Source organism: Schistocerca americana, chromosome 2 (genome assembly GCF_021461395.2).
Source record: "Schistocerca americana isolate TAMUIC-IGC-003095 chromosome 2, iqSchAmer2.1, whole genome shotgun sequence".
Classification (NCBI taxonomy): domain Eukaryota; kingdom Metazoa; phylum Arthropoda; class Insecta; order Orthoptera; family Acrididae; genus Schistocerca; species Schistocerca americana.
In genome coordinates, this window is record NC_060120.1 from 237,819,262 (window position 1) to 237,845,153 (window position 25,892).

The following is a 25,892-nucleotide window of genomic DNA, read 5'->3' on the forward strand; positions in this document are numbered from 1 at the left end:
TACGCAAGTGAAACAGAGCGGTACTGGATGCAAAGTGCAGGGGTTATTTTAATCCTGACACTGACAGCCAATGCGGCAGAATATGACGACGGTGGTCACGGAGCCTGCGACCAATATAGCGAGTGCCGTCCTAGTACAACAGCTGATGCTGCGCGGCCGGCCGCTAGGTGGGAGGTGGGATGTGTGGGCCAGCGGGCCACCTGTTGCCGGTGTGCGGGCGGCGCCCGGCACGCGCATGCGCGCTGGGAGCGGCGACCTTGCGCCCAACAGCTGATCACTTTCACTGCTGGCAGGGGCTCCGGCCGGGCATCCGAGCCGGCGCCGCCCAAGATAGACCCGGCCGGCCGGCAACCACTCTACCGGCAGCTCCGCTTCAACCGCGCCGCCTCACGCAATACGTCTGCGCTAACGCGTAATGCCACCCTGGGAGCGACAGAGTATTTACTTTACAATGCCTCACTGTTTGTCGCCCAGTGGCCAAGTGTCAAAATACGGGTCCAGGAGGTATAGCTGGAGTTCCATCGCCGTCAGTACTAGTATTGTGAGCGAAGGTCCGTACGTCACCTTTAAACGTTGCGAGCCGTCGGCATTAACCTCCCGTCACATTAACCCTGAACAATTGAACGGGCTATACATACATCTTGTGGTAGGGGCATCCACATTGGATTTCGTTAATTGAAGTCTTCCGAAAAAGGGAAATCCCAAGGAACGAATACTTACGTCTTTCAACCAAATTGAAGGTGCCATGAGAAAATATGTAGGAGAAAAAGGGGCGCATAATAACTGAACACACGAGGAAGTCTAGGACAGCTCTTTATGTACAAGTGGTAGTCATACGGTGGTGGTGCTACTGCTGCTAGTATTTAATCTTGTGTTACTTACTCAACTGCTAACGCTCATGTCTTTGTGCAAACTTTACACTTGGATTTCTGAATATAAAAATAATTCCGAGAGCGCGATTTGTGATCAGTAAAGTAATTCTCCACCTGCTGTGTTACTCTTTACGCTGCCTAGCTAGCATAACTACAGATCTACTTACATATTTATACTGTTGGTGTGGATTTTTAGGATGATGATATTCGTGCAATAGCTCTGAGTGTAACAGAAATTCTCGCATGCCAGTAATTAGCAATACCTCACACGGGATCCCTATATAGACTGGCCTGCTTGGATATCTTCCATACTTGTAGGAATCGCCGGCCGAGGTGGCCGAGCGGTTCTAGGTGCTACGTTCTGGAACCGCGCGACAGCTACGGTCGCAGGCTCGAGTCCTGCCTCGGGCATGGATGTGTGTGATGTCCTTAGGTTAGTTAGGTTTAAGTACTTCCAAGTTCTAAGGGACTGATGACCTCAGAAGTTAAGTCCCATAGTGCTCAGAGCCATTTGTAGGAATCTAAGGCCAGTGCCCGAAGATCTATTTAGTAGAGCAGCGTGACGCAATTTTCACAAAAAAAAAGACTCGAAAAAATTATTTTTGAAGATTAGAAGATTGCTAACGGCTCGAAACTACAAGACATGTGGAGCTTATCAACAAAGTCGCCGCTACCTGTAAACATTCTTGGAGTACACGTCTTGTAATAGTGAAGTTGCTGGTTCGATCACGTTAGTGGAAACTTTTATAATTATTTAAAATGTTTATTCATTATCAAATGGCAATGATGGCAAACATGTATCAATTTTTTTTTATAAATACACCATCATATTATTTTCACTAGAGGTTGAAAATACCGCTTCAGTTGCAAATTTGTTTTATGATCACGACAGGTTTCGGGCTCTCATAATCCCATCCTCAGGTGTGTCAACTGTGCTGTGGCCCCCGAGCGGCGCAGTGGACGTGTACTAGGCGCAGAACAGGGACTGCGCTCTTCGGTAGCAGAAACTCCCAAGAGGATTCGTTGTGGAAGCAAGTCCCTTTGGGAATCTCTTAAGCTAGAGTACTTCAAAAGCACATTTCAAAGCGGTGCGGCCAGAGTCAACTCCCAAGTGATTTCAACAAAAGCCGATAGGAACAAAAGTTCTAGGTTGTCTTAATTTTACAAGCAGAGAACGGAATCACCGTTATGTTTCTGTAAACAGCGCGGCAAGTGAGCTGCACTTCACGCCAAGACGACGTTCTACCAATCATAGGGCGACAAAGAATAAAGACGGAGAAAGTTCTCATCGCTTTCACTGCATGCAAGAGGAGAGACCTTTTCAGTTGTCACTGTACCAAACCTTGCGATTCCCTCTTCTCCTGCGGTAATTTTGGTGAGTTGATTTTCGGTGCCCTTCTTCATCTTGGCGGTCGTTTAGTTCTTTTTGAGTAAGTGTTGTGTTTAGCGCTTGCGTTGTTTTTTTCTTATTTTTTTTCCACTGCATAGCTCAGAATTTGCGGGTATGTTTCGCATCTTCTGACTTAGTTCTCTATCATACCTCGATCAAGAGTCGATGCTATCCAGTGTATGTCCCTTTCGTGGGTTGCCCACCCAGACTTTGGAAAGTCATTTGCATCTCAATTTACAGTCTTCCAGATAGAATTCGAGTTCTTTCTGTACACATACAGCGTTATAAACCTGGATATTACCTCAATGGTGATTAAGAAAAATCTTCACATTGTAGGCATAATGTTATTTACATTTTTTTGATGAAAGTTCAAATGGCTCTGAGCACTATGGGACTTAACTACTGTTGTCATCAGTCCCCTAGAACGTAGAACTACTTAAACCTAGCTAACCTAAGGACATCACACACATCCATGCCCGAGGCAGGATTCGAACCTGCGACCGTAGCGGTCACGCGGTTCCAGACTGTAGCGCCTATAAACGCACGGCCACTCCGGCCGGCTTTGATGAAAGTAATTGTAAATTAATCCAACTTCAACAATATTGATTGAGCGCAAATAAATTAGTATTTTTATGGAAACCTTTTTCACTCCATCTCCTCCCACAACGTTCTGATGAGGGGACACTCCATTAAAAATAAATACTGTCCGACGGTTCTAGATCAATGAATTGCAGTCTCACTGTGACGGCGTTTGCTATGTAATACAGGTGCCATTACGAGAAACATTCTTTTCTTTTTCTCTGGAAAGTTAACTAGCTCCTTTTTTAACTAACGAATTGAATTACATTTTGTGGATAATGAAACTTCAGCTGCATTAGATCTTAAAAGCGTGAATAATCATCCATTTAACAGCTGTAGGACTGTTGTTTTCTATCTGAGCACAGAATCGCTTGTTTGGTCATCTGTATGTTGAGTTCGAGAGTGTGGCAGGCAGCCTGGGCAAAAGATTGCTGAAACCCTGTCGACTCTCACATACAGCCACAAATGCGACAAGAGCCGTAAACGTTTCAAACTGCGTTTTCTGGAATTGTACTACTGGTAATAAGATATTTCTAAATAAGCCGGAGTAGAGCTTAGCTGTGTTATTGCCAGCAGTATTCGGTCGCCCTGTACAGGTGGAACTCAAGCCGTAGTGAGGAGCTTACAGTGTAAGTAGCCCCACAGATATTACGCTTCTACTGATCAAAACAGTGTTATAAATTTAATTAATCATCGCTAATACAACTCATATTTAACAAAATTTAAGTTTAAGTTCTCGTATCAGTGATTCGCCAAATATGCAAAGTTAACGTCACCGTAACGTCATATCTCGCACAGACTATACTACTTAATGTCCACAGGGTGTGTTGTTCTTAAATTGTTATGGATATGTATAGGAGGCGCACCTTGAATCAATGAATCTTTAAACCAATTTTGGAGAAGTACTGTTATATGAATCTTTAGCACTCAATTTAATTCCGTGCATGATTCGTGGACAATAAGTCAAATTTGTTATTGCCTCTAGTTTTGTTATCACTCGTGTCCCTTTTTTATGCAGGATATTTTGGTCAAATAAAGTATGTCCAAAAATAATTGTTCACTCACAAGCTCGGCCGTGGTTGCGGAATAAAACTGTGATCGAGGAAGTATAGGAAAATTTCTTATATCTGCGTCAATGACCACAAAACTTTGGTCCTTAAGACTACTGGTTTTGTTCAGCAATGACCATCCTCAGATATACACTCCTGGAAATGGAAAAAAGAACACATTGATACCGGTGTGTCAGACCCACCATACTTGCTCCGGACACTGCGAGAGGGCTGTCTGTACAAGCAATGATCACACGCACGGCACAGCGGACACACCAGGAACCGCGGTGTTGGCCGTCGAATGGCGCTAGCTGCGCAGCATTTGTGCACCGCCGCCGTCAGTGTCAGCCAGTTTGCCATGGCATACGGAGCTCCATCGCAGTCTTTAACACTGGTTGCATGCCGCGACAGCGTGGACGTGAACCGTATGTGCAGTTGACGGACTTTGAGCGAGGGCGTATAGTGGGCATGCGGGAGGCCGGGTGGACGTACCGCCGAATTGCTCAACACGTGGGGCGTGAGGTCTCTACAGTACATCGATGTTGTCGCCAGTGGTCGGCGGAAGGTGCACGTGCCCGTCGACCTGGGACCGGACCGCAGCGACGCACGGATGCACGCCAAGACCGTAGGATCCTACGCAGTGCCGTAGGGGACCGCACCGCCACTTCCCAGCAAATTAGGGACACTGTTGCTCCTGGGGTATCGGCGAGGACCATTCGCAACCGTCTCCATGAAGCTGGGCTACGGTCCCGCACACCGTTAGGCCGTCTTCCGCTCACGCCCCAACATCGTGCAGCCCGCCTCCAGTGGTGTCGTGACAGGCGTGAATGGAGGGACGAATGGAGACGTGTCGTCTTCAGCGATGAGAGTCGCTTCTGCCTTGGTGCCAATGATGGTCGTATGCGTGTTTGGCGCCGTGCAGGTGAGCGCCACAATCAGGACTGCATACGACCGAGGCACACAGGGCCAACACCCGGCATCATGGTGTGGGGAGCGATCTCCTACATTGGCCGTACACCACTGGTGATCGTCGAGGGGACACTGGATAGTGCACGGTACATCCAAACCGTCATCGAACCCATCGTTCTACCATTCCTAGACCGGCAAGGGAACTTGCTGTTCCAACAGGACAATGCACGTCCGCATGTATCCCGTGCCACCCAACGTGCTCTAGAAGGTGTAAGTCAACTACCCTGGCCAGCAAGATCTCCGGATCTGTCCCCCATTGAGCATGTTTGGGACTGGATGAAGCGTCGTCTCACGCGGTCTGCACGTCCAGCACGAACGCTGGTCCAACTGAGGCGCCAGGTGGAAATGGCATGGCAAGCCGTTCCACAGGACTACATCCAGCATCTCTACGATCGTCTCCATGGGAGAATAGCAGCCTGCATTGCTGCGAAAGGTGGATATACACTGCACTAGTGGCGACATTGTGCATGGTCTGTTGCCTGTGTCTATGTGCCTGTGGTTTTGTCAGTGTGATCATGTGATGTATCTGACCCCAGGAATGTGTCAATAAAGTTTCCCCTTCCTGGGACAATGAATTCACGGTGTTCTTATTTCAATTTCCAGGAGTGTATGTACTTATATGGATATGGTGCCTGTTCTTTCGGACTTGTCCGAAGTATATAGTTCTGGCAATACCGGCCATGACCCTCTCCTCCTGTGCAGATGCAGACATATTACCCGAACTCTTACGGGACTTGGTAAGAATGTCTCGCACGAGTAATGGGTGTGTTCTGTAGAGACACTACGAATGTAGTGTGTGGACAGTAAGCTGGGAATGTGGGTCTCGCGGGAGGCGTGCGCGAGATAGTCCCTGCAGTCGCACTATCCTCTGTGCCCTCGGTGGCTCAGATGGATGAGCGTCTGCCATGTAAGCCGGAGATCCTGGGTTCGAGTCGCGGTCGGGGCACACATTTTCACCTGTCGCCGGTGATATATATCAACGCCCGTCAGCAGCTGAAGGTATTAATATATAATTCTAATTATCTTCAGATCTATTTTACAATATTTGAAGATGGTCACTGCTGAGTGGAACGCTAGGCTAAGGACTAACCTTTTGTAATCATTGACGGAAACGAAAGAAATTATTCTACAATGTTCACTCACGGCTTAAAAAAGAGAAAGAGAGAAAGTTACTACTAGCGACGCTCAATCCAGCTAATGGCTACTTTCTCGCTAGGCTAGAAGTGTTTTGTACTTAACAACTACAGGCAATAATCTTTAAAGGTGGTTTTTTCGAGATTTTTCGGGAACTGCCTCGTACTGCATTAACACACTCACCTTCAGATCCTGAAATGCAAGAGGGACCAACCAAGTTCCAGAGGTATGCAGCAGGCGGGCTTACCTGCGGAAGACGGGCGGCTCATGCACCAGCACGTGGAAGTCGTTCTCGCTGCACACCTCGCGGTCCCGGTGGTGCACCGCGCATTTGAAGCTGCGGGTGCGCTTGCCGGTCATCTGCAACAGGCGGAAACACTCTGCGTCACTGGCCGTCCGTCCGTCTCCAGAGGCGAGGCACCTGTTGCGTCAGAGCGCGCCGGCACCTGCCTGCAGGAGTTTCGCCAGTCTCTCGCAAGAGACGCGCCGCGCCCAGGACAAACCGCTCTGGCCGGCGCAGTTGCACAACGAGTGCCTATTTCACATTTATATCCAACACATGCGTATAAAGGTAAGCGAACCGTACGCACTCCATTATCAGCCTCCGTTGTCGAGATCGATAACTTACACCTATGCGGTTTTAACTTACAGCTCTTGGCAGCTTGTACAGGGTGCTCTAAAATTTCCTTTACACGTTTCTAGTACTTGTAGAGGCGACTGAATTTTGAATTGCAACCCATGTCCGGAAACGTGCTGTTTCCGTGCTACAGTCGCTTGAAAACATGTATGCTAGGCAAGAGAGGGTGGTGGTGGTGGTGAGCGGGGGCGGTGCTGACGTCGGACCGGATGACGTCATTTGACGTCTATCTTACCTCACTGACCTCGTTCGAGCCTCATCAAATGGTTCAAATGGCTCTGAGCACTATGGGACTTAACATCTATGGTCATCAGTCCCCTAGAACTTAGAACTACTTAAACCTAACTAACCTAAGGACATCACACAACACCCAGCCATCACGAGGCAGAGAAAATCCCTGACCCCGCCGGGAATCGAACCCGGGAACCCGGGCGTGGGAAGCGAGAACGCTACCGCAGGACCACGAGATGCGGGCCGAGCCTCACGCACGTACCTTTGAGTGTGATAGAAACATGGTTCAGCACATGTTTGCGGATTACAGCAACATGATCCTACCGTACGGCGAAGCTAATGGTAACGGAAGAGCTGCTCATCGCCTTCATCAAGATCTGACTCCATCAAAAAGCCTTTTCGCCACAATTAGGCAGCGGTTCGAGAAAGGGGTACCTTTACCGTCAGCAGGCAGACTGGTGCTCCAAGATACATCGCATACCTGACGCACTCCATCACGTTGAAGAGATCATCATCCGCTGGTACAAAGTGCGCACTGAACTTGGTGGTCACCATATCGAAGCTTGCTTGTGGTGGACCACAACGCTAACCTTCCTTTGGAAAGAACAAAAACGGTTTAATATATAGGAAACTATCAGCCTCGATTGCGGTAATGCAACTAGGTTTCAGCCGAAGTAATTCAGCCTTCTTCAGAAGATAAACCTGATTCTATAATATGTCTACGAGGACATGGTTTAGAAATAAAACAGCCTGAATAGGCGTAGTCATGTTTTATTTCTAGACCATGTCCTCGTAGGCATATTATAGAATTAGGTTTATCTTCTGAAGAAGGCTCAATTACTTGGGCTGAAACCAAGGTTGGCTTCATTATCGCAATCGAGGCTGACAGTTTCTTATATATTAGATTGTCACGATTGCTGACTGGCCTCCAATGCTGAAAACACTAAAAAACGGTTTAACTGTAGACAACAGAGTGTGAAAACTGATTAAGTTTCCTTTCTGTTTTTGTGGTTATTAATGAGTGGAATTGTAAAACAAGTGGTGTACTGGGTCCTGCCTAGTAAATTACTTGTAAAAGTGGTCGCGTTACCAACATGTTTTCGAACGGTTGTAGGAACGAAACGGTAAGTTTCCGGACATGGGTTGCAATTCAGAATATTATCTCGGCCTCTTTTATAAGTCCTAGAAGTTCGTAAGGGGAATTTTAGAACACCATGAATAAATATTCTTCCCTTATTATTTCGCTTATTCATTATAGTTAGCAATAAATGTCAGTACTTTAAAACAGTACAGCTATCAGAACCTAAATGTTTCATTGTAGATATATGTATCTTTGCTACAAGAGAGAATGTTTTGAACTATCGGAACTGAACAAGCAAGTCGAAGTGCAGTGACGAAGAAAATGCTGATCGCTGACGTGACTACGTGGTTGGCGTGTTGGTTTTCGTGCGTGAAGACACGGGTAAAAACATATCGTGTGATTTGCAGGATGACAGTGACTGAGTAAACTGAACTGCTCGCTCTGATATTATGCGTGGACGAACAAAGAGTTTCCGTATGCGCAACGGACGCAAATCGGTGGGTCGGTGGTGAAATGATGTGTGTGCACAATATCAGATTGGTCATGACCGCAGAAACTCTTGATTAAGTGTTACATAGTAACGTAAGAAGTGCGCCGAGAGTTTCGGGTGGAAGACGGCCCGCGTTTGTGACAGAGAGAAGTTAAAAAAATGATATCGGTGGGCAGATAACGCGTCTCAGAACAGCTGGACACTATTCGTTCGGTAGAGGCTGGTCAGTCACGGCAGCAAGCGGTACACCTGACACCTCGCCAGCAGCTCTGAGGGTCAAAACATTGAGACAATCACATGTCGAAGAATGCTTCGAAGAGAATATTCCCGAAAGATATTGCCGAGGGCTATGTGCACCCTGAGTCAACGTACAAAAAATACAAGCTGATTGAGCAAGACACACTTCAGCTACCAGAAGACGGTGACAGGCTCTTGTGGACACACGGCAACTCAAATTAAGTAGCAATTTTCAGTATTGATTGGAATAGCATTGAACAGAGACTTCCTGTATCCGTCTCAATGAACGAAGTTAGACCAATTTCAGTGAATAACAGGAACAAGTTGCTGTTGGTACTTGTCTCACGTACAACAGGGCAAATGGCCCTTGATTGATAGTGAATTCTTCAAACTGTTGATTATTTATGATTTAGGACAAGTCACCAGTAGTTAGCAAACCAAGTGGCAGTGAAAGCATTCGTGTCTGATGAAGGTACTTCCTAGTGATTACTTGAAAGCTCTGACATTCTGTAACGGGCTTTTGGTTTGTTACCTCAATAAACCGATCTGTTGACGGGCAATATAACGAATTGACTAAATGTAATAACTTGTTACTTCAGCACTCTTCCAGTTCCACGAAAATTACCAACCTGTTGTAACCGAATACCCATCCCAACCAAGGTGGTTTCCTCCCTCTCAAGGTTGACAAAAAAACTTCAATAAACCCAAATTATTGTTAACGTCCTGCTTGCGACGAGCAGGTAACACCGAACAAAGTTTACGGAAACTGTGCCTGAACGCGACATGTTTCAACATTTCGAGGACTCTGTTTTGATGTTAATAAAAGGCTTGAACTATATCGTGGACGTGTCAATCATTCAATCATTTAACTGAAATTTTTTACCGGGTGCCACGGAATAGGATATTGTCTACACGAATACATACCGTGAATACCCCAGTGCTGTGTATTTCAATTAGTGCTGCAACTTCAACCCGACGACCTCAAATGCACAACAACACGAGTGAAGAGTTATTACCTGCAGATGTATAAAGGATCTGGAGACATTTTCTACGCAGAATCGACAAACAGCAGTATCGGGCGTGATCGTTGCGTTACTGTCTCGGAATCCTGCAACGAGACAAAGTGCAGCCGAAGAGGAGATATTTTGAGGAAGACTGCGAAATCGGATTAGGTCCCATCATGATTTAGATTTTCCGTCATTTCCCTGTCTCTCTTCAGGCAACTGCCGGGATGGTTTCTTTGAAAGCGCACGGCGGATTTCCTTCCCCAATCCGATAGGACCAATGACCACGCTGTTTGCAACAGCGTACATTAACTTTCCAGGGCGCGCATTCACGCCCATTCACAGTAAACATGAAATATGGTCAGCGCTGGATACGAAGGTTTGCTCAGATTTACACCGTACTCTCATATCAGCTGCTGCCGTCGCGGAAGGGGAGTCGGAAACACCTGCTGAAACCTCAGCTGCCTCCGGCTCCGATGTCAGCCGCGAGGTCGACGTTCCCCTTTGTAAACGCCGGGCCTCCGGCCTTTTCGAAAATAGTCGGCAGGGTATTTGTCCCGCGCCGCGTCAACACTGGGTCAATAATACTCGGAACAGTTATTTCGAGGCGGAACGGGGCGCCTGGACGGCCGGAAAAGAAGTCTCGCGGCCTTCTGAAGGATGCCACGGAATTCCGCTCTATTTTATAACTAACTAGCTGATTGTCGGTTATTAAATGTGCCTTTAGCTTTCTAATAAAGTAGTTTGCTTAAAATGTATTCAAACGCAGAAGTGCCGTCTGCGAATCATGTACAAAATTGTAAGAAATCCACTGTAATATTAAATAAACACGGTACTCTACTATGAACAACAGTTTCACTAAGACAGGAAATGATAAATAAATTCTTCGACAAAGTCACGCCTAAACAAAGCAAGGTGTACGTGAGAGAAAAATGGTTACCTACAACACATTCCATAGTATGTAACATTCCCCTTGTGTATAGGTAAGTTACACACTTGAAGCCACGGCCCGGCACAGTTTCTTATACAGATTCTTAGAGAAGGCGAATTGGAGAACAACAAAACAAAAAGAATGGTACATGGAATGGAGGAAGACTGTGTGGACGGTGGGATGGAAGCAACGGTTGGAGGGAGGGAGGGGGAGAGTGGAATGAATGCATGGAGAGAGATGTAGAGAGAGATAGAGAGATAGACAGACAGACAGACAGACAGACAGACAGACAGACAGACAGACAGAGAGGGAGAGAGAGAGAGAGAGAGAGAGAGAGAGAGAGAGAGAGAGAGAGAGAGAGAGATAGAGAGAGATAATTCATTGTGAACGTCATAGATACTAATAGAGTTACGTGTAGTGACTATTTTAAAATAACCAGAGGGGGGAGGGACCAGTGGGGGTGGATGCATGGATGGCTGAAGGGAGGAGAGAGGGGTGAATGCAAGGATGGTTGGGAAGGGAGAAATGGATATATCGACGGTCGGAGGCAGAGAAAGAAGGGTGGATGCACGAGCGTTTAGCAGTAGGGAAAAAAGGGTGGATGCATGGATTGGAGGGAGGCAACGAAGGGCGGATGCACAAACGGTTGGAGAGACAGAGGGAGGGAAGGAGGAATGTAGTTTAGGAGGTGGTATTGGAAGAAGGAAAATGAAGGTGACAGGGAAGAACGTGAGGGCAGTAGATATTGAGTGTCTCGAGTTTGCAATGGTTGGCTCTTAGCACGTCGAGTGGAGAAATGAAACAGTGGTAGGGCACTGGATTTGAAATCTGGAGGTGGTTCCCTATAACACTGGTAAGCTTTATTTGAGGAGAACACCAATACTTCCTTCCCCAAATTCTGTTGAGGATTGCCCTTTCGATTTTCATGCTATTACAATTTGGCGTCCACTCGATAGATCTTCACAGACGGAGCAGGACCTCACAGACAAGAGCTCGGAGGAGGAAACTGTTGTATTCATCACACTGGAACCAACCCGCGGAATTTGAAACAAGTTGCTCTGGAAATCGGGCCCACTGCTCTACGCACTGTTAACATCTGGCCTGGTGACATGCTAAGAGCTGGCCTCCGGGACTCCAAGAGCATTAATGTCTGCCAAGTATCTGACTGCCGCTAGAAACTTGCGATTAAGCCATCCACGGCACAACTGGCGGCGGCAGACAGTAGAAGCGGACGGAGCAGGTGTCGCCGCCGCCATGGGATGTGGCGCCGTATTTATAGCGACGCCCCACCTGTTGCGTTCTCCGACACAAAAAAGCCATCTTCCGGCTGTCCCGACACACACGCCGAGTCCCGTCTGGTCGGTGCGACGCGTCGGGCATGCGGCGAAACAGTTTTTCTCCCCTCTCTCACAGGTCCTTGTCACATTAGGACACCAGAAAGAGAGACGCTAACTTTCGAAGCCAAACAGTCTCATTCGCATTTTCGATGCGACTTTGCGCTCCACAGTATGGGGGGGGGGGGGGGGGGGAGGGGCGCTCCCGTCATTAAAATGTAAGTACACTGGACTAAAAATTAGTGTCAGCTTCAAAACTTACGATGGGGTTCAAAATTAACATACCATGTCCTTCAAAACTTCCTGGAGTTTTGTTTGAAAGTACTCTACAATAAACAATAATTCATGAGTCGCACTGTTACTACGGCATTCTAGTATAGTACATAAGATTATATTGATAACGATGTATGTCCGTTCAATATTATTATCAGAGTGATACTTCTGTATCTGCTGAAAGACTGAATAGTTCTGACTGAACTATTTGTGAAGTATACCGTATTACAGCCAGAAGATCAGTGAATTTTCCAACGATTATCGAATTTTACGTAATTCATTACATTTTATGCATTTATACATTATAGAGTGCAGAAGTCAGTCATCCTTTTTTTAGATTTTATTACGCAAATCCAGAATTTGGCTAGTAGCTAGCCATTCTCAATGCACTATTTTTTTATTCTCAATGCACATTAAGTCCCTGTTGGTCGGGCGTCAGTCACAGTCATTTGAATACTACTGACGCCCGAACAACAGGGACTTACACGCATTGAGAATAAAAAATAGTCACGTCCAGTTACGTTCCAGCTGATGCGTATCAATATATTTTGTGGATGCGCGCAGGTCTTTCTACGGGGAGTTGCTGCTTTGTTTGGGCTCAAAGATTCCTTTCTTTTCCTTGTGTTAGCATGAAGACACCATTTCTTTTCACCTGTGACCATGCAGGATAGGAATGGTCGTCATTGTTCACGAGGCAATTGACAAGCAAGCGGAGATGCACCCGCTGATTTGTGAGATTTTGGCTTAGAGCATGCGGCAACCATACACCCGATTTTTGAACTTCCCACATCACATGCAAATGTCACACGATAGTGAAATGATCACGATCACATTTGCCCGTACACTGACGTGGATCATTGTAGATCAATACGTTTAAACGATGTTCATCAAACCCCGAACGTCTTCGTGAACGTGGCGAGTCACTAAGATGAAAACAATCCTCCTTAAAACGAGAAAAAAAAAAACTATGTCCGAAATGTTCCGATTTCTCCATCAGGCATTCCATTTTCTCGAGTCCACAGGTCCACACACTATCTCAAAAAGCCAGAAATGTAGGATCAGTCATACGGAACATCTGAGTTCATAAAAATGGCACAATGAACTGTCATAATAAAACCACTGCGTCCAACCAGTGAGTATGGTAATTTGGCACCAAGTACCAGCTCAGTCTTCAGTGCCGCGGTCCACTGTGCGTTGCCCCTGGCAGCGCGGCAGCCCGGCGCGCGCTGTGTGCCGGCCGGTCCGCGGCTGCGGCAGAGCAGCGCACAGCGGCGGTAATTACAGGGCGGTCTTATCTGGCCGCTTAGAATCAATCCCGGCCACGGCTACGTCTTTATTGCTAGCCCTCGCCTCGGGCAAAAAGCCGCAGCCGCCGGCGCAGATGTCCAGCAGGTGTGCGCGGCGGGCCGTGTGAAGCCACCAGCGGACGTCATTCTGCACTCGGCTGCCCGTTTAACTCGCGTTATCCGCGGCCACTCACACCCAACCGTCACAGCAGAACTCAAATATCAGAAGCGTCATGAACTGGTCACCACAGTCGGCCCCACAGCCCCTCGGCTGGTGCTGACGAAATGAGCTCCGTCCTCAAAAGCTGACCTTTTGCTACACTGAAATCGATGGTACGAGATAAAAGCCAAAATTGTGGAAAGTGGTAACTATTTCTACAGTGTGTGCCCTGAAGAAACTGGTAGTTTGGCAATGTAATTTTGAAGTATAAGGACACAGAGTAAGACGAAGTACTTGGGCTTGTTCCTCACTCTGTAGTGGAGAATAAATAATATCCTAAATGAACACCCGATGAATAATGGACTAAACCATCTAATGGAAAAACAAGTCTTCGGAATAATATTGAACTCGCTGACATCAAGTAACAATACGGTTGCTTTATCTGATGCTTGAGTAGGTAAGTACTACAGGGAAAGCTAGAGTACTAAAAAGATAATGGCGAACAGGAGGAGCAAGAAGAGGAGGAGGAGGAGGAGGAGGAGCAAAAAGAGGAGGAGGAGGAGCAAAAAGAAGAAGAAGAAGAAGAAGAGGAGCAGAAAGAGGAGGAGAAGGAGGAGGAGGAGCAGAAAGAGGAGGAGAAGGAGAAGGAGGAGCAGAAAGAGGAGTAGAAAGAGGAGGAGGAGCAGAAAGAGGAGGAGGAGCAGAAAGAGGAGGAGGAGCAGAAAGAGGAGGAGGAGCAGAAAGAGGAGGAGGAGCAGAAAGAGGAGGAGGAGCAGAAAGAGGAGGAGGAGCAGAAAGAGGAGGAGGAGCAGAAAGAGGAGGAGGAGCAGAAAGAGGAGGAGGAGCAGAAAGAGGAGGAGGAGCAGAAAGAGGAGGAGGAGCAGAAAGAGGAGGAGGAGCAGAAAGAGGAGGAGGAGCAGAAAGAGGAGGAGGAGCAGAAAGAGGAGGAGGAGCAGAAAGAGGAGGAGGAGCAGAAAGAGGAGGAGGAGCAGAAAGAGGAGGAGGAGCAGAAAGAGGAGGAGGAGCAGAAAGAGGAGGAGGAGCAGAAAGAGGAGGAGGAGCAGAAAGAGGAGGAGGAGCAGAAAGAGGAGGAGGAGCAGAAAGAGGAGGAGGAGCAGAAAGAGGAGGAGGAGCAGAAAGAGGAGGAGGAGCAGAAAGAGGAGGAGGAGCAGAAAGAGGAGGAGGAGCAGAAAGAGGAGGAGGAGCAGAAAGAGGAGGAGGAGCAGAAAGAGGAGGAGGAGCAGAAAGAGGAGGAGGAGCAGAAAGAGGAGGAGGAGCAGAAAGAGGAGGAGGAGCAGAAAGAGGAGGAGGAGCAGAAAGAGGAGGAGGAGCAGAAAGAGGAGGAGGAGCAGAAAGAGGAGGAGGAGCAGAAAGAGGAGGAGGAGCAGAAAGAGGAGGAGGAGCAGAAAGAGGAGGAGGAGCAGAAAGAGGAGGAGGAGCAGAAAGAGGAGGAGGAGCAGAAAGAGGAGGAGGAGCAGAAAGAGGAGGAGGAGCAGAAAGAGGAGGAGGAGCAGAAAGAGGAGGAGGAGCAGAAAGAAGAGGAGGAGCAGAAAGAAGAGGAGGAGCAGAAAGAAGAGGAGGAGCAGAAAGAAGAGGAGGAGCAGAAAGAAGAGGAGGAGCAGAAAGAAGAGGAGGAGCAGAAAGAAGAGGAGGAGCAGAAAGAAGAGGAGGAGCAGAAAGAAGAGGAGGAGCAGAAAGAAGAGGAGGAGCAGAAAGAAGAGGAGGAGCAGAAAGAAGAGGAGGAGCAGAAAGAAGAGGAGGAGCAGAAAGAAGAGGAGGAGCAGAAAGAAGAGGAGGAGCAGAAAGAAGAGGAGGAGCAGAAAGAAGAGGAGGAGCAGAAGGAAGAGGAGGAGCAGAAGGAAGAGGAGGAGCAGAAGGAAGAGGAGGAGCAGAAAGAAGAGGAGGAGCAGAAAGAAGAGGAGGAGCAGAAAGAAGAGGAGGAGCAGAAAGAAGAGGAGGAGCAGAAAGAAGAGGAGGAGCAGAAAGAAGAGGAGGAGCAGAAAGAAGAGGAGGAGCAGAAAGAAGAGGAGGAGCAGAAAGAAGAGGAGGAGCAGAAAGAAGAGGAGGAGCAGAAAGAAGAGGAGGAGCAGAAAGAAGAGGAGGAGCAGAAAGAAGAGGAGGAGCAGAAAGAAGAGGAGGAGCAGAAAGAAGAGGAGGAGCAGAAAGAAGAGGAGGAGCAGAAAGAAGAGGAGGAGCAGAAAGAAGAGGAGGAGCAGAAAGAAGAGGAGGAGCAGAAAGAAGAGGAGGAGCAGAAAGAAGAGGAGGAGGAGGAGGAGGAGGCAGAGCACATGAAAGGCACAGGAGGAGGAGGAGGAGGAGGAGGAGGAGGAGGAGGAGGAGGAGGAGGAGGAGGAGCTGAAGATAAAGAGGCTAAGGAACTAAGGGCAGAGATAATTATAAGTAAGTGGATGATATCACTGTTAACAATGAAGAGTAAAACACGGAGGAATGTGATGGCGCAGAGGAAACTGACGAACAACATGGTGAGGAGAAGTATAAAGATCAAAAGGGGGTCAGAATACTTGTAATGGAGAATTACGTGAGCGGGGGAAACAATGACATTCGAAACAGAATTATTTTTTTGTTTCTTTACATCTCGTAAGACGATCTCTTGAGGTACAAACCCAGGAAAATAAGTGGGAAACACAATGGTGTGCTCTGCACGAAAGACTACTCCTGCACGAAAGACTACTCCGTCTGCACGTGGCAAGCACGGGTCTAATGAGAGGCTGTGAGTGGCTGCAGCGACCTAGCTATTACGAGCGACGCAGGCCTTCTCTGTGCTGCGATGTATTTCCGTGATAGGGCGGAGAAATAAATCATAAATTGGCGGCGCGGTGATCAGGACAGGCGATCTGGTGGGCGAGCGCCACTGCGCGCCACGCACCGGCTCCCATCGCTAACGCGTTAACTGGAACACGCCACGCCACGTCGGCTTATTATTACCCGGCCCGTGGAGGAGATGATTTTTCTCCCGAAAACAAGAATTCAGTTGCCCCGACTCGGAATTTAATCTGATTGGAAGGTACCACCGCCCGAGCGTATCAGTTCTCCGTTACACGTGTTTAATTACAGGTCGGGGAGATTTCATTTCTGGCTCAGGTGTTGGTTAGGTTGGCACTAAAAACCGCAACAGTACACGAGGCGAATCGGTGGCGGGCACGCCGACCGAGAGTTTTATCGAATCGTATTTCTAATTCTGTGGCTACAGCACACGCACGTACTTACACTAAACATGCCGCATTGCTGCCGTTATCTGACGATGCAAACGTCAGACGTGAATCGACGCAAGAAAGGTCTCATAATTACCCGAGATTATTCGAAATGTACAGTAATTACACCTAATGGCGACAGGGAATCTAAGCTCTCAACCACGCTTTGATTTATGAGCATTCCTCTCCAGACAGCCGTAGAAGATTTATGAATACTGCCGTGAGACAATCCGACTGAGTGAAATGTCTGCTAGTATAAAGGCAACTAAATTCCATCCTCCTTAATACCGCTGTGCTGAGAACACTGTACACTCGAGGTTTTATCACGAGCTGCCCGAACATCCGTCTTCTTCTCTGCACACATGTTTTTGCGGTGATATAGCACGATTGTTAAAAAGGAAGGTAATTGCAGCAGAGTAAATTATGAAATCAACAGCAACTTACAAGCAAAGCAATTGCGTAATATGTAAGACAGGGAGCTGTGCTACACTCTGTAGCAGTGTGTTCGCTGTTTTGGAATTTTCTGGCACATTAAATTGAGACGGCATCCGAACTCGGAACGCTAAGGGCAGTGCTCTTACCGACAGAACTACTCAGGTACGGCCTCACAGTTTCCCTCCCGCCATTACGTCTCTACTTTCCAAAATTCGCAGCTCTCCTGCAAACCCTGTTGCATTAGGGCTCGTGGTAAAAAGGAGAAATGCATTAGCAAATCATAATTGTTGTCTCCAGACTGTATCTCACATTCTGCCGTGATGGGACCTTACCTTTTGCAGGATATGCGGCAGAACTCTCGTATGCGGCAGAACTCTCGTAAAATCTGGGAAGAAGGAGAGAAGCTGCCGACGGAAGTAAAGCGGTGAGGGCGTGTAGTCAATGATGTGCCTAAACTGGCAGCAGTAGCGGTATTATCAGGTTAAGAATGAGGAGGAGGAGATGATTAGGATGTGATGGAGTGTGAGAAAGAGAGGGGGATGTTATTTCCTAGTTCAAAAAGTAGGAGAGGCAGGACATGAGAGGAGATGGTGCCGGACGGGTTGAATACTGTTAACAGAGGGAACCAACTGGCAGTTGGAAATCGAGAAGCAGGACCGGTCCTCTTCGATTTTCTTCACGATTATGGCACTTTAACATCAGTGCACGGATTTCAATTTCCTAAACCAATAGCACAGAATTCTCAACAGCACCACTTGAAAATATATACTCGGCAGGTTTTCGTACGCTGTTAAGTAGGGAATATTTCACTCCAGTTAACTGACTTGCCTACAGCTTAGCGGGTAGCGTTATAATTTAGTGATCGCGATGTCGCTAGTTCGAGTCTGGACGGAGGTAAATATTCATTTAAATTCAATATTTAGAATCTAACTGAAGTGATGAAAATATCGACATGATTCATATATTTCAATCAAAATAACATTTTCTCCTTTAATTACTAATCACATAAAAAGCGAATAAATCACAATAAATTAAAATGGGTACAAAAATGGAAAACATACAATAGAGATAAAAGTATTGTTTGTTTCTGGACACAAACATGGTAATAAAAGTATAAAACATGTTATTAAAATGCTTACCTTGATATTCATACTTGTTTTTAATGCGATTAGTAATTAAAAATGAAGCTTATTCGGATTAAAAAGTTATGATGCACGTCAGTATTTTTCATTCAACATTTCAATTTTCTAATACATGTCTAACCAAATAAACGTGAATCCCGCCTTTGAGTAAATTCTACTGTTATCTTACTATGTTTTAAGTTTGTGCAGCTGAAATGTTTGGACACTTGACACATTAATGACATAATGAAAGAGATTACGAGACGAAAACGCTAAGCGCTCACCTACGAGCGATTCGCTTGAGTCTAAGTGTTTGAAATATTCAAATTTGATCTTTTTCGGTGTTTCGTGTAACTTCATGGTACCGCTTTAGGAAACAGATGTCCACGCACTGCCCTTAACTATGAAGAAGAGTGAAGAGGGTCCAGTCCATAATGTCACCTTGTAAGAAGAATTAAAGCACGAAGAAAGCACCACATCCGTTACGGAGTCTGAGTGCCGAGAGGTGGGGACGTCAGGTCCGTTGCCAGAACACGTGGCCCTTCAGATGACGTTAGTGGGCCCTGCTTCCAAATCAGAAGGAGATCGCCGACAGCGCCACAGGACGCTTAGCCTTGCAAGACAATGGCCATCCAGCGGGGTCGCCCTGAAAGCAGCGGAAGTCGCTCATTGTGGGCCGCGAGCTGCCTTAAGACAACGCGCAGCCTCTCCGGGGTCGACCAGGTGTGGCCAGCGCCAACGGCTGCCTACCGACCGCCAGCCGCCGGCGCGTTGCTAAGGCTGGCCGTGAGAGCGCCGTGAAACAGACATCGGTCGCCAGAGGTCTTCCGGTAACATCGGCCGACAGCCTGGTCACACTGCGCCCGATGTCTTAGTTTTTGGAGGGATGGTTGACACGACGCTTCTATGCTTAGAGACGAGTCCTGGATTACGACGTTCGCTATTAAAATGACGCCAAATGCATGTGAAAGAACTACATCTGTCTCGAGATGAACTTGGCGAATACTATACACTCTTTCCTTAGCTACTGTAACAACCACGCAAGTTCACGAAAATACACTGTCCAGTCACATTTATGTCTCCACCTATCAAAAGCTTGAATAACTACCTTCTGAAGCGCGGACCGACGCGAAACGTGCAAGAAGACTGTCAACGAGGCTCTGGGAGGTACGAACATGGATATGAAGCCATCCAGACTCAAATGCTGTCGCCAGCTACGCCAGGTTTCTCGGCTGAAGAGCCACAGCGCGAACAGCCCGATCAAGGTGGTCCCACAGATTATCGATTGGATTTTAATCCGGTTGCACTGAGATTGCGCAAGTACTGGCATACTGATTTCAAAAGATCGGCACTCTTCGGCCGATGACGGTTGGCGGCGGGATGCATCGATGACAGTGCCTCTGTGATCGCAGTCCGTTGGATGCAGAAATCTCACTGTCCATAATTCATCAGGGCAGTCACTTTCTTCCACTGAAACATTCTCCAGAGATCTCAAGGTCTTTCTAGATTGAAACTTTAAATTTCTCCGAAGCAATTATTGTTATAAGTGACAGCTGGTTCCACGTTACTTGTCATGACAAGTGAAATTTTTTTTGAGTTGCTACGTCACTTTTTGGCGATTACTCAAAGCTTAGCTACAATTTACAGTTTTCTCAATGTTTCTGGCTGTTACGTTTTGTCGCCTTCTAGAATATTCGTTCATCCCAGGTATCATTAATTGCTAACTCCTAAAACAACAACAACAACAACCAAACCAAGGATTGCGTTTTAATCGCAGAAGAATTAGATAACGCAACATGTCTACTAAAGAGACAGCGCATACTACAATTGGCCATTCTCTGCTAGAGTTTTGCTGTGAGGAGTGGGATCCTTACCGGATGGGCTTGAAGGACACCGAAAAGTCCAAAGAAGGGCAGCTCGTTGAGTATTTCCGGGAAATACGGGAGAGAGTGAAACGGATATGATAAGCATGTTGGTGTGGCAATCATAAAAACGAAAGAGTTCTTCGTTGCTGCGAGATCTTTTCACGCAATTTCCATTACCAACTATTTGCTATGAATGTGAAAAAACGCCGGCCGCGGTGGCCGAGCGCTTCTAGGCGCTTCAGGCTGGAACTGAGCGACCACTACGCTCGCAGGTTCGAATCCTGCCTCGGGCATGGATGTGTGTGATGTCCTTAGGTTAGTTAGGTTTAAGTAGTTCTAAGTTCTAGGGGACTGATGAACTCAGAAGTAAAGTCCCATAGTGCTCTGGGCCATTTTTGAATGTGAGAATACTTTATTGCCGCCGACCTACATACAGAGATACGTTCATCGTAATAAAATAAGAGCAAACAGAGCTGGTATATAAATATTTAAATGTTCATTCTTCCCATGCGCTGTTAGAGTGGAACGGTACAGAAAACGTCTATAGGTGGTTCGGAGAACCCTCTGCCACGCACATTAAGTGTGAACTGCACAGTAGTCATGTAGATGTAGATGAAACTGTGATTGTTTTCCCCAGCCATCGGACTCCACCGATGGCTTGCATGCAAGCGTGACAATCGATTGAAGGGTAGCGAAGTAATTACCTCATTCGCCGTTTAATTAATTTAGAAAGTACACAAAGTCGTGACGAGACACAAATGCTCCTTCGTTCTGAGAACACCGAAAGAGGTGTTCCAGCTTGAACATCAACTGGCCGTGCCGACACGTCTCCCGGACCGAGACTGCAGCAAGCTGACATACACACTACAGTGCGACGTCCGAGTTTAAGAACAGAACAGTGAGCCGCTCTCCAACCCCGTTCGGTAGCCGATCTTTGACGCCTTCACTTCGCAGACAGTAGCAGTACGGTAGTTGCCGGCATTTTTATGTCCAAGTGTTGCCTTCTATCCCGATCTCCATTTTCATAATATCGAATTCATGGCTAGCGTCTCTGATTTTCTTGATTCATCTCGATTAAACATTCCTCGCTCTATGTAGGAAAGGGACATATTCTCGTTTACGTTTCATTGTATTGAGACAGACGTTCTTTCTCGTTCTTTGTCCTTCAGCAAGGGATCTACACTCCAAATCTTTTAGAATTGAGTGCGCACACTATGAAACTGTCTCTTTCCACTTTTTAAATTTTAAACAAACGCTTAATTTCGTAATTAAACTCGACTCCGTCCGAAGGAACCTCGGAAGATCCTACGGTACCGACCGAAACGCGGTGCCATTCTCATCGACGATGCGCATCGCGCAGATCTCTACTAATAAAATGGCGAGAGGTCGACATTCCAAAACGTCAAGAAACACACTGGTATCTAGCGCAGAGGTTTCCACTGTTTTCCTGACTGAACACTTTCAGGATCATGTTCCAACACCCTTATTCTGAAGATTCATCAAATTTTAAAAAAGAGAAAAACTTGTTCTATTCGGTGATTACAATTTTGAATCACAGCTAATAACACAGAAGTTATAATACTATTTAAAAACTGTATCGTCAAAATGTCGAAAAACGCCATGTTATTAATAGTGTTTCGCGAAGCACCTACACACTTGGGAAACTGATCCAGCGTAACGAACAAGTTGTTAATATTAGAGAAATTGGGACGTCTGAAGATTCTTAAACTGCGACGAAACGCACCCCTTTTCTTTGAATTTCCTCATATCTCTTCCTTTACAGGCCCCAGGCCGTCCAGCAAAATCCAGGAATTGATCGATCGAGGGTTTTGTACACTACCGTCTCATGCGTGAATTCTATTTCCTGTAAATTCGGAAATGGTTCTGCATCAGTATCCTTCGTCTATATGGTTTCAGCTGTCCGCTGTGCCGCTTTAAATTGTTCCTGAGAGATACTCAACAATGCTCGACTGTCGTGACTGACCAAACACGTTGTCGTTCATCGCGTAATGAAACTACATCGAATGATTTTGTTCGTTTAAGTGCATTACATTACTTTTTACGAATGTGTAGGCTCTTGAAATGGCCTACACATACAAATATATATCCGCGCCGTCTCAGTATAGTAGTGATGTATCATATCTACGCTGACAGAAAACTGAACAGCAAAAATAGCAGATGCTAGTCTTCTGAGCTGGTGCAAGAAAGACATGTAGTAGAGTTGTCTCAATATTCTGTTAAGTGAAAGTTCTAATATGTGGAAATCGCAAGTTTCTCATTCTACTACAGAGTACGTCCGAATTTCCTTCTCCCGATGCGACGAGGCTTTGCATTTTAAAATTCAGCTCTTCGGAGAGGAAATCAACACGAAGAGAGAACAGCCGCCGCAGCCACGACATTGTTGTACATCATTGGGGAGAAAAGGTAAAAGACATTACTATGAATTCTATGTTTTAGAAATGCCAGAATATCTTTAACACTGACGCGTCTATGCCTGTGCGCGTTTCTGGGCAGACAATTTTTGGTGCGGCTTAACGGTAATTACTTCAACATGATTGTCAGCTTCTGGTCATACTGCAATTTGTAACAATTTCCTAAAGCGGTTACATCCCTGTGAACAACTGCTACGTCTGCTGACCACGCCATGAAGGAAATACTAGATCTTTCGTCTTTAGATGTAATTCCGTGACTGGCTATCTATTAGGTAAGAGAAAGTAGGACATCCGTGTGGAGCGAATGTGACTGCTACTCGTGTCCGTTGTTTTTCCGACACAATCACATTTAACTTTGCTAAGTTCCACCTGTAGTAGTTTAAGGCGTTGCCGCCCCCCCCCCCCCCCCCCGCCCCTCCCACTAAACCTCTAATTTTCTAGCCCTGGAATGGTCAGTCTTGGCGATGACGACGCTGAGTGCTCCCCTGTAACCACCTTGCTGAGGGAGGGAACGCACAGTGGGGACGTGCCAGGACGGAGCTAAAATGAACGAGACTCCAGCTAGCAGCTAGCTAGTTCGCTTGCTCGCTCGGCGGGCTGTCTGGTTGCAGGGGCGGCTATTCTTAGCAGAGTGACAGCAGAGCAAAGCACAGCACAGCGGCGGCAAGCCACGGAATACCAGGCGTCTGGACATTCCAGGGGCTGCATCTATGTCCGGGTCACACACCTTTTTCTGGTCGCTAGCTGCGGAAGTAGACAGCATGTTCATCATCCAGGTAGAAGAAATGCGAGAATTCTGTTAGCCGATAACTTCTCTCTCTCTCTCTCTCTCTCTCTCTCTCTCTCCCTCTGTGTGTGTGTGTGTGTGTGTGTGTGTGTGTGTGTGTGTGTGTGTGTGTGTATGTGTGTATGTGTGTGTGTGTGTGTGTGTGTGTGTGCGCGCGCGCGCGCGCGCGCAAATGAGGAAACGAAGTACGGATGCGAGAGAGGAGATAATAAAGTACGGAACGGACGGAGGACGGAATTAAACAATAAAGAAAGGGAGTGTGAGAGGTAAAGAAGTTGGTAGTTTGTGTGGAAAGACATGGGGTAGGAGGAGGGAAGCACAAAGGGCGTGAGGGAAGCACAAAGGGCGTGAGGGAAGCACAAAGGGCGTGAGGGAAGCACAAAGGGCGTGAGGGAAGCACAAAGGGCGTGAGGGAAGCACAAAGGGCGTGAGGGAAGCACAAAGGGCGTGAGGGAAGTACAAAGGGCGTGAGGGAAGCACAAAGGGCGTGAGGGAAGCACAAAGGGCGTGAGGAACTGGAGAGGGGGAGAGAGAAGGAAGGAGGTATAGAGAGGGCGACAGGGGAAAAAAGTAACAGAAACCCTTTCCCATTCGAATTCTTAATCTACGAAGGAAATGAAGATGACCTTACATAATTTATTTAATAAGACTTTCCGTGATATGTAACTGAGTCGGCATTTCGTATAGAACAGTTCATTGGCTCACGAGAGAGATTGTAACAGAGATGGTGCAAACTCGCTAACAACAGACAAAAATATATCTTTTACTCAGAAAACTAATTTTGAAAATTCGCTGATTCGGTCCTTTTTCTGCCTCCTACACAGTGTCTGAAGAAATGATCGAACTCACAATGACATTTCGCGCAGCAATAATTCTGACGTTCCATACAAAAACATCATGGAAGGTAAGTGAGAGGCGAGAATGGGAGCAATTAAGAGTGCGCAGTTTAGTTTCATACAGTTTGCAACTTTACTGATGTTTGGGTTAGTGTTGTACTGTTTCGGTAACAACAGTTTGAGAAGCCATATGGCCATGTCTCCTCAATTTCATTCGGAATTCGCAAGGTAAAATATGTTTTCCTATCGTTTGCACTCAAGTTTTGGACCTTAAATCCTTCAGTTTGATTGAGTAAATTGTACGAAAATGTTTACTGGTCCCACATAACAGTGAAATAGCTACTTTGCAACGAAGTTGATTCCAAGCTTTACAATAAAACTACTGTCTGCATATGGTGCTCACGGAACCAACAGCTGCCAACAATGGCACGGCTCGAGTGATCTTCAAGCTGGCAACAACAGCCAGAAATCTGCACGAGATCCTGGCATGGCAGAGGGCACCCCCTCCCCCCCTCTCCCTAGCGAACAGCTATTACGTAGCTTAAATGCGTCGGCATGATTCAGTGGGGTTGTTTCATTATTGCCGAGCCATGACAGTGTTGTGAAAGCTGCGATGTTGCAGCATAAGCGATCGCGTAACATCGTTGTAAGATCATGATTACACAGCTGCCATATTTTATTTTTGTTACTCCAAACTGATTTCCATAAACTTAAATTAATGAAGTATTTTGTAAAATTAATCGTGAACCCTTTTCTTTCCTCTATGGTGAATGCGGTCAGATTTGTCAGCACAGGGGGTGGGGGGTGTGTGTGGGGTGTGGAATGCTGTGCGCTTTTGGGGAGATGCAGCCTACGAGAGGGCTGCGGCGGCCTGTGAGACTCAGTCAGCAGTCTACAGTAACGGCGGAAGCGACGGAGTGCGACGCGGAAAATTGTCAGCGCCGCTCACTGGTCAGCAGAGGTCCGCTCAGCGGGGTGAGTAATCGGGCGTGGCTGTGTGTGTGTGTGTGTGTGTGTGTGTGTGTGTGTGTGTGTGTGTGTGTGTGTTACCCTCGGGGGTTGTTGCGACCCCTCCCCTCTGACCGCTGCCAGCTCATCACCCTCCGCCGGCGTTCCTCACCCCGCGAGGACAATACCGTCATTCGCGTCCCCCTATGCGTTGCCATCGTGCATAGCAGAGGGTGAAATATTGACAGTTTTCACATGAAGAAATCAAGCGGGGCGTCAGGTTTATCTACAGAAAAAAAAAATTGTAATAATCCCAGAAATGTTCCTCTCTTAACAGTGCGAATACAAAACCACACATTTGCCAGTGGTTTTGTTCTCATACGATTTTCACGCACCTCCATGGGCGTACCCAGCGAGGGGCAGGGGGCGGCAGCTGCCCCCCCCCCCCCCAGAAAATACTTGAACTCGTTCGCGCAGATCCGGTAGTAAATGTTTTCGTCTTCGGCACATCACTGATCACTGTCGGCAAATCCTAGAAGATTATTACTGAATTAAAATGTTGTATTTTTCAACAAGTGCATTCTTATAATTAAAATGTT

At 46.9% G+C, this 25,892-nt stretch overlaps 2 protein-coding genes across 3 annotated transcripts in view; one reads left to right on the top strand and one right to left on the bottom strand.

Annotated features, from left to right (window-relative positions):
* Nucleotides 1-25,892, bottom strand: part of LOC124593710 (protein rhomboid) — a 303,251-nt gene that overhangs the window by 91,793 nt on the left and 185,566 nt on the right. For both annotated transcript variants that reach the window (XM_047132019.1, XM_047132018.1), the window contains exon 2: nt 6,241-6,353. In XM_047132019.1, coding sequence (XP_046987975.1) covers nt 6,241-6,353 — 113 coding nt within the window. The remainder of the gene's footprint in view (nt 1-6,240; nt 6,354-25,892) is intronic.
* LOC124593918 (golgin subfamily A member 6-like protein 22) overlaps nt 11,714-25,892 on the top strand; it is an 84,226-nt gene continuing 70,047 nt past the window's right edge. Inside the window, exons 1-2 of the mRNA XM_047132268.1 lie at nt 11,714-11,761; nt 14,344-16,140. Coding sequence (XP_046988224.1) covers nt 11,714-11,761; nt 14,344-16,140 — 1,845 coding nt within the window. The remainder of the gene's footprint in view (nt 11,762-14,343; nt 16,141-25,892) is intronic.